The sequence below is a fragment of the Microcebus murinus genome, chromosome 3, assembly GCF_040939455.1.
Source record: "Microcebus murinus isolate Inina chromosome 3, M.murinus_Inina_mat1.0, whole genome shotgun sequence".
NCBI classification, from domain to species: Eukaryota; Metazoa; Chordata; class Mammalia; order Primates; family Cheirogaleidae; genus Microcebus; species Microcebus murinus.
The window spans coordinates 81031954-81046237 of record NC_134106.1 but is presented as its reverse complement, the minus strand read 5'-3'; the positions used below and the strand labels follow the sequence as shown (position 1 = coordinate 81046237).

The 14284-nt window shown below is 37.8% G+C and overlaps 1 protein-coding gene across 1 annotated transcript; it reads right to left on the bottom strand.

Moving 5' to 3' along the window:
• Nucleotides 1-311: 311 nt before the first annotated feature.
• IL1RL1 (interleukin 1 receptor like 1) lies at nt 312-9495 on the bottom strand. The gene is made up of 8 exons (XM_076001064.1): nt 9432-9495; nt 8426-8645; nt 7672-7882; nt 6193-6367; nt 5929-6091; nt 3990-4061; nt 3132-3273; nt 312-3043 (listed from the first exon to the last, which is right to left on the bottom strand). Exons 2-8 carry the CDS (start codon nt 8484-8486, stop codon nt 2881-2883), a joined length of 987 nt encoding a protein of 328 aa, XP_075857179.1. The 5' UTR covers nt 8487-8645; nt 9432-9495; the 3' UTR covers nt 312-2880.
• Nucleotides 9496-14284: the final 4789 nt, after the last annotated feature.

Here is a 14284-nt window from a genome sequence, read left to right as displayed (position 1 = left end):
TCATAAAACCTGTAAGTACATTATTTCAACTGGATTCCTGTCTAGTTCACCCTCTCTAAAAATCCTGTCTGGATGCATGGTAGGAACATATATTTCTTGTAGGGATTATTGTGAAGTAACTGTGCAAGTGGTTGGCTGCTTTCAACTCGAGGGAAGAACTTGATCTAAGACATTAAGGGAAGTTGAAGTTCAGTATCTTCCTAAATGTCAATGATTTTATAAATGTATAGGTAATTCCTATTTGTGATGAGAATACACTAAATACTTCCTATAAGTGTTTATAAATAGGAAAATGCTGCCTGCATTTGAATCTTGGCTCTATAACTATAGTATTTGGCAAGTTGCTCAACTTATTTTGCCTTTGTTTTTTTGTCTATAAAATTAGATGATAATGACAGTCTCTTCCCTGTGGAGCATTGAGAAAATAAATGAGAAACTTGAATGTAAAATAATTAGACAGAGTCTGGTACATAGGAAATGATGAATAAATGTGTGCTATTATTATGAATGTCAAACATTTATTTAATAATATTTCATAATATGGAGACATCAGCTTTTTAAGTTCTTGTTTTCCAAATTCAAGAAATGCTGTAATTTCAGGAGTGAAGGAATTTATCATGACAATTCAACAGCAGTAGCAACAATTTTCGTTTAATTTATACAGCTGTCAAAACAGAGAGCAACTGTGTTGATCTGAAGAAAAACAGGTGAAATACAAATAAACTAAAAGGAACAAAATCACCAAATAACTGTAACATGAAAAGAATTCAAATACACAGATAACCAGAGAACATTCACTAGCAATAATGTAAGCAAAGCATGAGGATATGGAGGCAAGGGGAGTATGGGAGGGGAGAATGGATAGATGGCTCCAGGGTCTGCTGTGCCCACCACTGTCCCAAGCATGGCCCTCACATAACACCCTGACAGGGTGCACAGCCAGCGTTGGGGTAGTCACAGTTATCACTGGCAGAATCCTGATGGCCTACAGAACATGACAGCACTTTAAGTCATCTCCATGAGTCATGATTCTATTTATTTTATAAAAACTTACACATTAAAGGTTCAAATCAAAATTAAAACCAAAAAAAATCCCTTGCACCATCTCAGGCAGAGACCTACCATGACCATGTCATATTGGTGATTTGCTTTCCTACACCCCTAATCCTTGCTCATCCTGGTGTGTCCTGTGTGTTTATCCAAGTGAATCTGGGCCACACCCCCATATCTGATGAACTCAGAGTTTAACACTCTCTTTGGCTATTTGATAAGCACATTAAATAATTTTCATGTAGTTATACAGCCACTAAAAAGGGACAAGTGTAAAAATGTATTTTTCTCTCCTTCCTTTTGTACAGCATCAAATACTTCCGATAACAAACAGGATGTCTTTGTCTGGACATGCAAAGAACAAATGACAAAACTGATAAGTGCTCGGGAATGAAATGCATGTAAAAACACTTTCTGAGACAACATTGAATTCACAGACACACCAAGAGAGTCGGTAGAAGGATCAGTCTGCCCTGTGGGAGGAGTATTTCATCACTGACGTTATTGAACATTGGATATGGTGATAATAAAAGGCACAAGGACTTGTGGACAGCTCTATTACTGTTTTGAAACCCCTATAGACAGCATATTGCCTTGTTGCCTGCACCTGGGAGGGATCAATCTCTCCACCCTGCTTTGGTTGTTTGTGATGCCACCCATTATCTATAAAAAAGAATGTTGCATTTTAAAAGATTAGACATAGTATCTGAAGTTAATCCATTAAAGATTAGTCAATTTCATATTGCCAAATTTTATTGTGTCAAATTATAATGACACCACCAAAAGCATGCTAGATTCAGATAAAATCACAGGGAAGCTATAAACAATTTGGCTTTCCAATTTATGGGGAAAGTTATTCAGTTTACTAAACATAAATATAAAATAGTGTTTTGTTGTATAATTAAGCCTTATGGCTAAAAAAGTAGAAATGTACAAACAATGTTTTTTATTGATAACTTTTTTGTGCATTCATTTATTCACTCAACAAAAATTTATTGAGCACTTGCTAGGTGTTAGGCACTGCACTACAGACTGAGGATACAAAGGTGAGTAAGATGCCACTCCTGCCCCCACACAGCTTACAATTGTGTTAAGTGGACCATCAGACAGATTTCAGTAAGACAATGATCAATGCAGCAATAGAGACAGGATGCTACAGGAGTACATGAACTACGTGTGTACCCCAAACTGGTGGTCAAGGAGGCCCTCCTGAAAAGGTGGTACCTGAATAGCATGTTGAAAAACAGATGCAATAAAGAAATGGGCCATGCTAGCAGATTTTCCATGAATTCCACCTAAATTTAATACTTCATAGATTTTAACGATGATAATGCGTGTCTTACTGAAATGTCAGTAGTTGAATATTCCCCTTTTTGTTCATTTTGCCATCCTCACTAACCAAATGTGTGTTCATTATGACCAAAAATAGTATAAAAGGAACATATTTATAATAGGTTATAAGAGATATAAAAGAGCATAAAAGGACAAGTTCACAGTTTACTGCTGGTGTGTTTTCTTTCAAATACAGTAAGAAAGATGGAGCTCAAGAAGTTAGAAAAGAGAAGGATGATCAAAGAAGCAGTTGAGTTTGCAAGAGGAACTGATGAAGATGAGGAGGGAGAGGAACAGGAGGAAGTAAAGCAGTGGAGAAGCTTCCCAGCCTACAGAAACATTCTGAGAAGACCAGATTGCATGTAGTCACTGTCCTCAAGAGGGGACACTCATTTCATGACACAGGCCATTCCCATTGTCTTCACAGATCCCCTAGATCAAACTCTAAGAAAGTGATTTCAGCTTAGAGTTGACACAGCAAACTCAGGTGGCAAAGCCTCAGGAACACTCCTTACTTGGATTTTTCCTACTTAGTCTTATGGTGTGCCTTCTCAAGCCATGCAAATTCAGGGCCAGACAGTCATACTTCAGCGACAAGTCCTCTTCCTTCACATCAGCTATCCTTAAAACCTTGGTTAGACAAGTCATCTCATTGCTGGAACTAAGAGAGCAATTTGTTATTTTTAATGCTTACTTTGCAGGTGCAAATTGTGTGGGAGGGGGATGTTTTAATTTCAATACACAAATACCTTTGGTTTTGCCCTTCCTCCTCTTCAATTCTTGCTTCACCAAAGTCCTTAACTTCGCTTCCATTGAGATGCCAAAGAACAACAGCCAAGAACTGAGCACCTCCCCCAAAGCAAGCAAAGCAAGTTATGTTCACTGTTTTTCCTAGATGGGAAGTAAAGAAATTCACCAATAAAATCAAATTCTGCAAGTAGTATTCAATTTCATTTAGTGTGCAAAAATGTTCATTGACATTTAGTGTGTGTGCTCTGCAATGATTTCCCTCCCTCATTTCTGGCACCTTCTTTCTGTGCCCTCCCTTGGCCTCTTTCTCTCTCCCTCTATCTTCATTTCACTCAGTTTGGTTTGAAACTCAGCTCCCACCACCTTTCACCCTCAGGGGAAACCAAGTCTGGCAAATGACTCAGGCGTCACTAACCCCACATTGTAGTGGAGGATTGCCCTTTACTCGAAATTGGAGGTAATTTGACTGTTCTTTTCCACACCTTTCTCCTCCTACCAATTCTCTTCATCTCTCATAAGCTACCGTTGGAAGTAAATATGTTTTACCCAGCCCTGCTACCATCCTCCAGAAAGGGCTCTTCAGTTCTCCGTCCCACCTCCTAGATAGAAGAGAGGCTAAAATGAGATACACACAGGAAAGCACTGTGAATTATCAAGCGCAATACAAATGTAAACGTTGCATGTTGCTGTGCCCAGGGTTTCCAGCACTAGCTAGTGCCTGGGGCAGGTGCTTTCACAGGTATCCCCTCACTTGATCCTCAAGGTTCACTATGCTAATTGCCTGAGCCCTGCTAAAAAAATTCAGACCAGGGGTCATAAGGAAGGATTTTTTCAGGTGATATTTATAACATTCTTACCAATTTCCACTTCCTTTGTTTCATTGTGTGGAGGAGCTCTAATTACTGGAAACAAAGAAAAGGCTTCCTCATCTTAAAGACAAAAAAAGAATACAATATTAGGAAAGCACTGGATGGTCATCTATATAAAGTTTATATATTCATATTTCTATCCTATTTCGTAGCAATGTTGCTCCAATTCTTCTGACAATAACCCATGGAAACACACACACATAGAGACACACACAAATGACACACAAAAAAGCATTTAAGTAGAACATATGCTGGTCTAAGCCATTACATTAATTGCATGACCTAGTAACTAGTAGAAATCTACAATTCTACAGAATAAGCATAAAATTACAGGGAAGAAGATTTCAAAAAACCCATGAAAATTATAAATGCATGAGTCCACAATTTTTCTTGACGTTCTGCACCATTGTGGCCCATCCTCCGTGAGAGAAGCCCCTTCCTCTTAAGGAATTCTAATTCCTGTGGCCACTGAGCCCAGAATCAGAGAAGGGAGTATCTTTTGGAGCACTGCTGTGATCCTCTATCCTTCACTGCTCGTTTCTCCCAGGACAGTGTGATTAAGGACCATTGCAGGGGTTGATGTTAAATAGTGAGAGGCACTAATAGGAATGCGATCTGGTGATGGTTATTTTACAGCAGGGAAGCATTGAAAAACTCCAAACAAAATTCCTTCTCCAATATTGCTTTGCCATAAAAGAACTTCTATATGCAAAGGTGCTACTTCATATACAACTATTGATCGAGCTGTGCTAAGGAGAGCCCAACTCTTTGTAGATTTCATAAGCTCTGATTGTGAAGTCTTTCCCCTGAACAGGCTTTTATAAAATTTAAAATAAATTTGAAAAAAAAATTTTTTAAAATGAAGCTACCTACTTGGTCATTGATGACATGGAAAGAGTTGTAAATCAGGATTGAAAACCACTCAATAATATTTACCTACACCATTGTACCCCCTCGTAAAGTTTCTCATTAAACTTCTAGTCCAGTGCATTATATAAAATATTGAATTCTTTTTTTCTTTTATTTACAGAGTCTCTGAGACCAAATTGGGAAAAGGAAAGTTATTCTTGCTCTCCAAAGAGTTGTATTGCCATTCAAAAAAATTAAATTAAGGCTGGGCGTGGTGGCTCATGCCTGTAATCTTAGCACTCTAGGAGGCTAAGACTGGCCGACTGCTCAAGGTCAGGAGTTCGAGGCCACCTTGAGCAAGAGTGAGACCCAGTCTCTCCTAATAATAGAAAGAAATTAGCTGGACAACTAAAAACATATATAGCAGAAATTAGCCGGGCATGGTGGTGTATGCCTGTAGACCCAGCTACTCAGGAGGCTGAAGCAGAAGGATCACTTGAGCCCAGGAATTTGAGGTTGCTGTGAGCTAGGCTGATGCCACGGCACTCTAGCCCAGGCAACAGAGTGAGACTCTGTCTCAAAATAAATAATAAATAAATAAATAAAATAAATAAATAAATTTTATTCTCACCTACCTGTGTTATCCTATTGTATTTCATATGTAACCATAGATCACCTTATATCCTTTTTGGAAAAAGGTTTATTTGGAATCAATCACTGGCACCCCAACAAACTAAATAAAAACCTCCAAAAGCATTTTAATAAAAAAACTCCAAAAGCAAATAAATAAATAAATTTTAAACAAAGTAAATTATGTTGGAAATTAAATCAAAAAAGAAAGACTAGATGTGGCTTTGGATTAGTAGTGTAATTTCCCCCTCAAATTTCTTACGTCTCAATAGTGCATTCAGAAAAATCTCTGCATTATAGGAGAGAATATGCAAGGGACAGTGAAGAAGAAGGAAGTACAAGGAGGAGTATGAAGGGTAAAACTCAACCAGAGGGGCCCAATTACCCGCCCCCCCGCCCCACCCCATCTTTTCTCAAATATTTTATTTTGTTACAGTCAGTAGCTTACCTTGCACCGTGAACGACCTGGTTGCCGACACACTGTAACTGACACCATTCTCGTTGTGTGTAAATTTACACGTGTAATCACCTGCGTCCTCACTCTTCACATTGTCAATGACCAGAAATGACCTGTGTGCCTTGTACCTTGATCCTTGAAGAGCTTGGCAATTCTGAAATAAGAAAATCCATTCCCTTTTCAGTAATTCTTCCCTTGCTTCTACTTATGTCCTTTTCATCTATCCCTCCCCTCAACACGCACATTTCCTTTTACCTTAAACCACTGAAGAGGTGCTGTCCAGTTGTAGAGGTCAACTGTAGGACAATAGATTTTGGAATTTTTTTCTGATCCAGACACCGTGGAATACATCAAATAATCTGGAATGTTGCAGTTCGGTTGTTTTTTGTATATGGTAACATTTGCATATCCAGTCTTATTGAAGGTGGGACTATTAAAATAAATCAGACAATTAAAGAGTCGCTTAGCATTGTGCAATAACTTAATCCAACTCTCACCTTTACTTAGTATTGCTTTTTTTGTTGAAGCAATTGATATATAGTGGCTATTTTTCATTTAAAAATAATCATTAAAACATAGAGTTTATACTTGGAGACTTTCTGTTTAAAAAAAAAAAAAAAAAGAAAAAAACATGGAGTTTCAACTTCTTTTTGTTGCCCTTGAGATAAAATATAAGCCCTATAGTAGCCCTAAGAATGACTCCTTTACCATTTCTTCATATATTACATCACTGTATCTGCTGTAATGCCATGATCCCAGTGTAATAAAGGTAATTAGTATTTAATGAGAGTTTGCTATGCATCAGTCATGATTTGAGCACTTTACATATATTATTTCATTTTATTCTCATAATAATGCTTTTCTTTCTTTTTTTTGTTTTTTTTTTTTTTAAGTGGGGTCTCACTTTGTTGCCTAGGGTGGAGTGCAATGGTGTGATCATAGCTCATTGAAGCCCTGAACTCCTGCCTGATTTCAAGGGATCCTCCTGCCTCAGCCTCCTGAGTAGCTGGGACTATAGGTGTGAGCCACCATGTCCGGCCACGATACTACTTTGAGATGAATTATATTACTACAGCGGATGTATTTTACAGATAAGGAAACTGAGGGGTGGAGAAGGAATTTGCCAGCATTGCACAGCTAACTAGTGCAGAGCATGAATTTGAAGCTGACACTTGTCTAGCCTCAGAATCCAGGCACTTAAATAACACATCCTGCCTTTTGATGGAGTCAATCTGATATTTTGTGCCAAATATGAGTACAAAATCAAAACATTTAGCAGTTTACATGCAGACTAAGTGATCTGTAGGCATGCAATTTCATGTAACCCTCTGTAGCTGAACTAAGTTTTAAGACACTGGCGACTGCCCTTTTTCACCCACCACAGGCTCCCATGATGCCAAACATCCAGGTTACTGGGTTTTGTGCTGGTTAGTTTTTAATTCCAGCCAAAAGCGAGCAATTGATCACAGTTCCCTTGGTCACTAGGAAAGCTAGGTCTTTCTCTAATTAGGATACACATTAATTCCTGTAATTACAAATCCACATAGTTAGCTTATAATCACCTAAACCCCAACTGGAAGGTATTCCTAGAAGTACTCCTTTCTTAAGATCACTTTATAAATTCAACTGTTCCAGAAAGGACTAGGGAAGGAATAAAAGGGAAGAAAGCTCAGACTATCCTCCATGAAAGAATGGGAACAGGCTCAAAGATTGTGGTGGTTTTCTGGACAATACCTTCTGATGATGCACGTATAAATGCCAGAATCATCCACTTTGGCTGGTAGAAACTTAAGATTCTTGCCTGAGGAAAACACACGATTCGTTTCCTGTGTGGGAATACTTTTGTGTGTTTTTGAGTAATACCAATCCACAGGGTAATGAGATGCTTCATTTTTGGGACATCTCACAATTAAAGCCTCATTTTCCAGGCCCCAGGATAGTTTACCTGCAAATAAAAAATATAAACAAGATCTTGAAATGACCATATGAAAAGATTGTAATTCCTATGTTTTTAGTATTTCCTTCTAGGATAAAACTTAGAAATGGGTCATATTAATATGTTATCATACTTTTGGAAAGAATAAGTAAATGATTGAGATATTTTATGAAATGATCTGCTGGGTATCACAGATTAATGAATTAATTTACAGCTACATCCTCCTCAGTGTTCCCATGGTAAAGCAGCCATGTCTATCCAAACAAATCATGTGTCAGTCAACAAATGCCTACAACAACCTCCTGTGTACAGGCACCATGTTAAATTCTGACAATGTGTAAACTAAATATGTAAAAACTAAAATTATGACATATTTGTTATGAATAATTTCTTCTGATTATTGATGAAGAATGATTATGGAGTGCATAATGAATTTCCTAGATTACAATTCAACTGGAACAACTGGAACCAAGCCACTGAAAATAAGGAAAATGTTCTTAGAATTACTTTAATTTTAAAACATTGACATTTTAGTTGAAAAGCAATACTTACTATACTTAGCTGCTGTGAAATGTATGAGAACTGTAAGAATTGCCAGGATCCAAAGCCCCATTCTCTGTTTATCAATCAAAGCCAAGTGTTGATAACTGATTGCTGAGATTACTCCAGATGAATCAGTAACATGTGATGCCGAAGGTTGCCACTAGGTTGCCACCATCAATCAATGGTGCTCCATAAGACTTATAGTTGGGAAGAGTAGTCAGTGTCTCTACTGAGAAATAAATTATACAAAACCAGAAACAAAATATTGATCAGCCATGATTTTTACTTGCTCAACACCACCCAGGATAATTAATCAATCAACATGTGTTTATTAAGAACAGATATGTATAACAGCAGGTTTCAGGCATGTAACATTGCATTTATTCCTACTAAACCTTTGGGTCATATAACTCCCACAATGATCAAGCTATTCCACAGTTATATTTTACCAGTCTCATGAGAATTTCCTGAAAGAAGCCAAATTAAGAGGAAAGAAAATGAATTTCTATTTTTGAAAAAAAAAAATCAAAACCACAAAATTCAGTAGTTTCTAGAAAATACAATATTCTATCAAGCCACACAGACTGGTGGCAGCATGCTCACATATGTAATTCACAAACAGATGCACTTCCATATAGTCATCACAAAGCAACTAAGAAGTAAAGGAAAGTGAGCACTAAAGCATTAGCCAGATAATTGCCCTAAACTCTACTCCAAACCCTCAAAAATTTGTCTCTGCCTCAGTATGTCCACAAGAATCACCAAAGGTTTTACAAGAATAGTGGAAGTTCTGTAATAACTAAATATTTTTATTTTTTCTTTCAGCAAAAGAACAATTTACTATATTACTTCTTATCTGAAAAAGTCAGGGGAGGGATGGAACCAATATAGAAATGTATAAGCATAAGAAGAAACACAATAATTCTTAATATATTTCAAGAAAGTACATTTTCTCTAAACATGAATTGTAGACACTTTTCTTATTCTAAACTTTAGATAAGTAATTGATGCTTACCCAGAGAGAACGATGAAGCTAAGAAGAGTGTCCAGCGCTCTAGGTCCCTTCCTGTCAACTACTCACAAGGACACATTCTCTCTTTTATTTTAAAGAGGAACCACACAAAGACATCCTGTAATTTGCCACTCCACTCACCCTGAAATTTTATGTTCAGCCAAATCTACGTCTTGTCCAAAAATGCTGATGTGTCATGTACTAAGAATTCTTGGCATCGGTAAATAAATATTTAGACCTAAGGGAGACATTGAATAAGCCTTTCTGAGGATGTAATCATTTCCCCCTGTTTTAGCATTAGTTTCTCAACTGAATAATGAATAATGCGTGCTATTTACTTCCCTGATATTACTCTACTTTTAGTTCTAAATGATCTTGACATCTGGGTGTGTGTGTGGGGGGGGGGCTTGAGGCTGCTTTTCCAGCTGTTCCTTGACACTCCATCTGACAGACACTTGTTAGTTTTGGCAGCATTTGTGTGGACAGTTTCAAAAGCAAAGAATATACTTGGAAATGCAAGTCTGTAGTCCCAATGTGACTCAAATCTTATTCCCAAATAGGTCCCAGCTCTACAGAGTTAAGGCCCAATAGGGCCTCAAATGAAAACAAAAAGAAAAGAAAATTTTTCTCATGAGTTCAAGGAAATAGAGGGAGGCTGTGACTGAGAAGTTTACCTCAAGGGTAATGACAAAGAAAACCATAACCATCAACTCTTGGGTTCCAAGTAAAACAAATGTTAATAGCAAAATTTGATTTTATTTATGCATGGTTGTGATGATCTTATTATGCCTAAACTCAACTTATTTTTAAAAGTCATCACTTCTCAGAAAGATTCAGGGACTAACTCCAGACCAGTTCGCTAATACGTTATAATAAAGGCTAACCTTTCTCTAGAACTTCCTGTATGCCAGATTCAGTTCTAATAACTTATGTGTATTAATTTCTTCATTCTCATGATCACCCAATGAGGCGGCACTACTATTATTATTTCCATTTTATAGACAAGGACACTGAGGCACAAGGAGGTAAAGCAATTTGAACAGGTCACATAACACTAAGAGGTGGAGCCAGAATTTGAACCCAAGCAGGCTGGCTCTGAAGACTGGACTAATCACTGAATCGTACTGCTCCACTGAGGGTAAGAAAGGGGAGCTCTGTGAACATTTTTTTGAGCCAGTTTATTATAGCATCTTTGCTCCCCACAGTGGCTGGGTTGATCATCGGAGGATTGACCATGAGACACTGGTATAAATTCGAGGAATGAGGTCTGTTCGTTCTTACTCTTGACCTACTTGTGGAAGTTCTTATTGTCAAGATTGTGTTCTGAGCTTGGGCTTGAGATCTCAGAGCTAGAAGCCAGCAAGTTTGGAGTGCTGCCTGGGGTTTGGTAAGCACCAGATAAGGGTTTGTTCAAAAACTTGGAATCGTTTCATATTTTGTATCCTAAAACATCTTTTTTAAACATTTATTAAATTTGGGACAGATGACGCAGTGGCTCACATCTGTAATCTTAGCATTACAGATGTGGGAAGCAGAGGTGGGAGGATTGCTTAAGGCCAGGAGTTTGAGACCAGCCTGGGCAACACAGTGAAACCCCATCTCTATAAAAAAAGATTAAAAATTGGCTGGGAATGGAGATAGGAATCCATTAAAAGGAAAAATTACTGAGAATCCAATGTGCTATTATCGCTACATTATCACTTTGGTGAGTCTGGCCCTGCAGAATAAAGCTTGTCCTCTTTTTTCTATTCTTAAAAAAAAATTAGCTGGTTGTGGTGGTGACTGCCTGCAGTCCCAGCTACTTGGAAGGCTGAGGCAGGAGGATCACTTGAGCACAGGAGTTTGAGGTTGCAGTGAGCTATGATGATGCTACTACACGCTAGCCTAGGCAACAGAGAGAGACCCTGTCTTAAAAACATACAAACAAACAAAAAGTTTGGACATTTATTCCTTAACTAGGCTACATGTGCATTGGTTTCTTAGTCTTACAATTAAAGTTTCAGTCAAACTTTTAACATCATAAATCATGAAATTTTGCATAAGCATTTAATAAAGTCTAACTATTGCTATAAAATAATGCAGTCATTTATTCAACAACTAAGTCCTTTTGCTCAAAGTATAATACTGTGTGGTACTTATCAACATCACTTAAACTTACAGATAAAAATAAAAACCCAAGAATAAGACTGGTTAAACAATTTAAACCAAGCTCACCTAGTTGTGGCTGGGTTTGAAACCAGACTTGTTGAACCTCAAAACCAAGCTTTTTTTTTTTCTTAACGTCAACTAAAAAAGAGAAAAATTTATTGGCAAAGCTCTTCTTTTTTATAATTGGGACTGGGTTACTAAATTAAGCTAGTATAATTTCTTCTTCAAAAAGAACTAAATCATTTTGTCTTCTAACTACTCTGACATATCCAACACAGAATATAGTAGTTTACAGCAACTTAAGACAAACTAGAAAAAGGCAATGGCTTCTAATAAATTAATAAAGCAACAGATTTTAGTCAGCTATGAACTTCTTCCAAGTTAATCTGAACTCTTCCAGTGTCTGCTGATTTCTTTGGCAAACATCTTCTTTTTAAGACTTCTTATAACTACCCTTCATTCAAATTCATCTAATATAATCCAACCTAATTTAACCATTTTTCCCTTGATTTGGGGTTACAGTTTTGAAATCTTACATATGCTTATTTATAATCTACTTTTCTGACATTTCCATTAAAACAAACAAGCAAACAACAACAACAAAACTTCTATTTCAAGAATAACAGCTAAACAGCTAGCTTCTTGCATGAGAAATGTGGCACTCAAATATATCCTAACTTGGACTTGGCCAATGTTACAGCTAAATGCAAGATATAAATGTCTTAATAAACTCCAGAGCTAGTTGTGAATGGCCTGGTCTTACTGTAAACCCATGTCAAAAGCCAGGAAACTTTCATCACATTAAACTTGTATGAATTTCAGTGAGTCAGGCTTTCATTCAGTAATTCTCACAATAAGCAAGGAGGTGGAATTTTTCCCTCATTTCCTTTAGAGAAATGGCATCCTAGATGCCATTTTTCCTCTGTTTTTTTTTTTTTTTTCTTGATGAAAATGTCTGTAGGGCCTGCCATGGATGGGGCAGACCCTGCATAGCACTGGATGGCCTGACCTGAGGGTCTAGAGAATGCACCAGGCTCACCCAGCTGCATCAACTCTGTGACCTTGGAAAAAGTGCTTGTCTCTGGGATCCCTTCTTTGACACACTCCAACCTCTAGGGCTGCTCAAGGCTCTATTCCTTCCTTCCAAGCTCTTTCTTGCTTCATGCAATTCTCCCCACCCCACCCCACCCCCCAAAAAACCCAGAAGAATCTAGTATATATTCAATGGCCACTAGAACTAACTAAAGACTTCGTATCTCCAGAATGAAGCTCCTGATCTCCTGCAGCCCTCCCTCCCCTACCCCTAAGAAAAGCCAGAGTCTCCCATTCTTTTCTTATCTCAATGACAGCAACTCCCTCATGAGTGTTGGCTCAGACCAAGATTCCCTACATTTGATGGATTCTTTTCTTGCCCACATATCTGAGCTGCAATCCATTGGGCTCACCTATAGATTTCACCTTCAAATAACATCCTACCTGCAACTACTTCTGCCCACCTTAGCAGCCATCACCTTAATCCAAGCCACTATAGCCTCTCACCTGGATTTTAACAACGGCTTCTAATTTGCTGTCCTTATTTCTACCTGTGCCCCTTTTCAGTCTATTCCTGACCATGTTTCAGAGATTCTGTTAGAACCTAGGTCAACTCAAGGGGGGCCTCTAGTGTCTTTCAACTTCTCCCAGTTTAAGTAGCATCCCCAAGTTGGTGCTGAGATTGTACCTTTGCAATGAGACTCAGCCTGACTTCTCAATTTTCTTTTCTTTTTCTCCTTCTGATTTTTAAAAATTGAGGTGAAATTCATACAATATTAACCATTTTAAAGTACACAGTTCACTGGTATTGAGTACATTCACAGTGTGGTACAACCACCACCTCTACCTAGATCTAAAACATTTTCATCATCCATAAATGTAACCCTGTACCCATTAGCAGTCACACCCCTTTCCTCCCTCTTCCCAGCCTCTGGCAACCACTAATCTGTCTTCCGTCCCTATGTATCTGCCTATTCTGAATAATTCACATGTATGAAATCACACAATAAGTGTCCTTTTGTGATTGGCTTATTTCACTTAACATAATGTTTCCAAGTTTCATTCATGTTGTAGCATTTGTCAGCACTTCATTTCTTCTAATGATTGAATGTGTGTATACACATTTTGTTTATCCATTCACCCCATGATGGACGTTTGGATTGCTTCTAGCTTTTGACTATTTTGAAAAATGTTGCTGTGGACATTGTTGTGTAAATATTTGTTTGAGTCCCTGACCAATCAAGTTCAAATTGCAACATCTCCTCTCCCATTCTCTATCTCCTTATTCTGAACTAATCTTTTTCTAAGTCATTCATCACTGTCCAAGTTTCTGTTTTTGTATGATGTTAATTGTTTATTTTCTGTTTTCCACCAATGGAAAATGAGCTCCGTAAGGCAAGATATTTTTGGTGGTTTTGTCCACTGATATAGCTCATGTGCCTAAAACAGTGCACAGAAAAAAGAAGGTGCTCAGAAATGTTTGTAGAATGAACCAGTACAACTGGCTAGGGGGTAGAGTTTGGGGTCTGAAAAATAAAGCTTTTATATATGAATTTGAACAAGAGCAGTGTTATCTTCTACTATGCTCTTACTGCTTTCCTTTGAATCCCTTTTTTCTTTTATCTCATAGTTTAAGGTGAGGCCAAAGTCACTACTGGTGGGTCCCATGGGAACTC

Excerpts from the sequence above, each read along its gene's own strand:
- IL1RL1 (XM_076001064.1), bottom strand. The coding sequence starts at position 8,486 with ATGGGGCTTTGGATCCTGGCAATTCTTACAGTTCTCATACATTTCACA. Across the intron at positions 6,368-7,671 it reads TATACGTGCATCATCAGAAG|TCCCACCTTCAATAAGACTG; the intron begins GTATTGTCCAGA and ends TTATTTTAATAG. Across the intron at positions 4,062-5,928 it reads CAGGTCGTTCACGGTGCAAG|ATGAGGAAGCCTTTTCTTTG; the intron begins GTAAGCTACTGA and ends TTTGTCTTTAAG.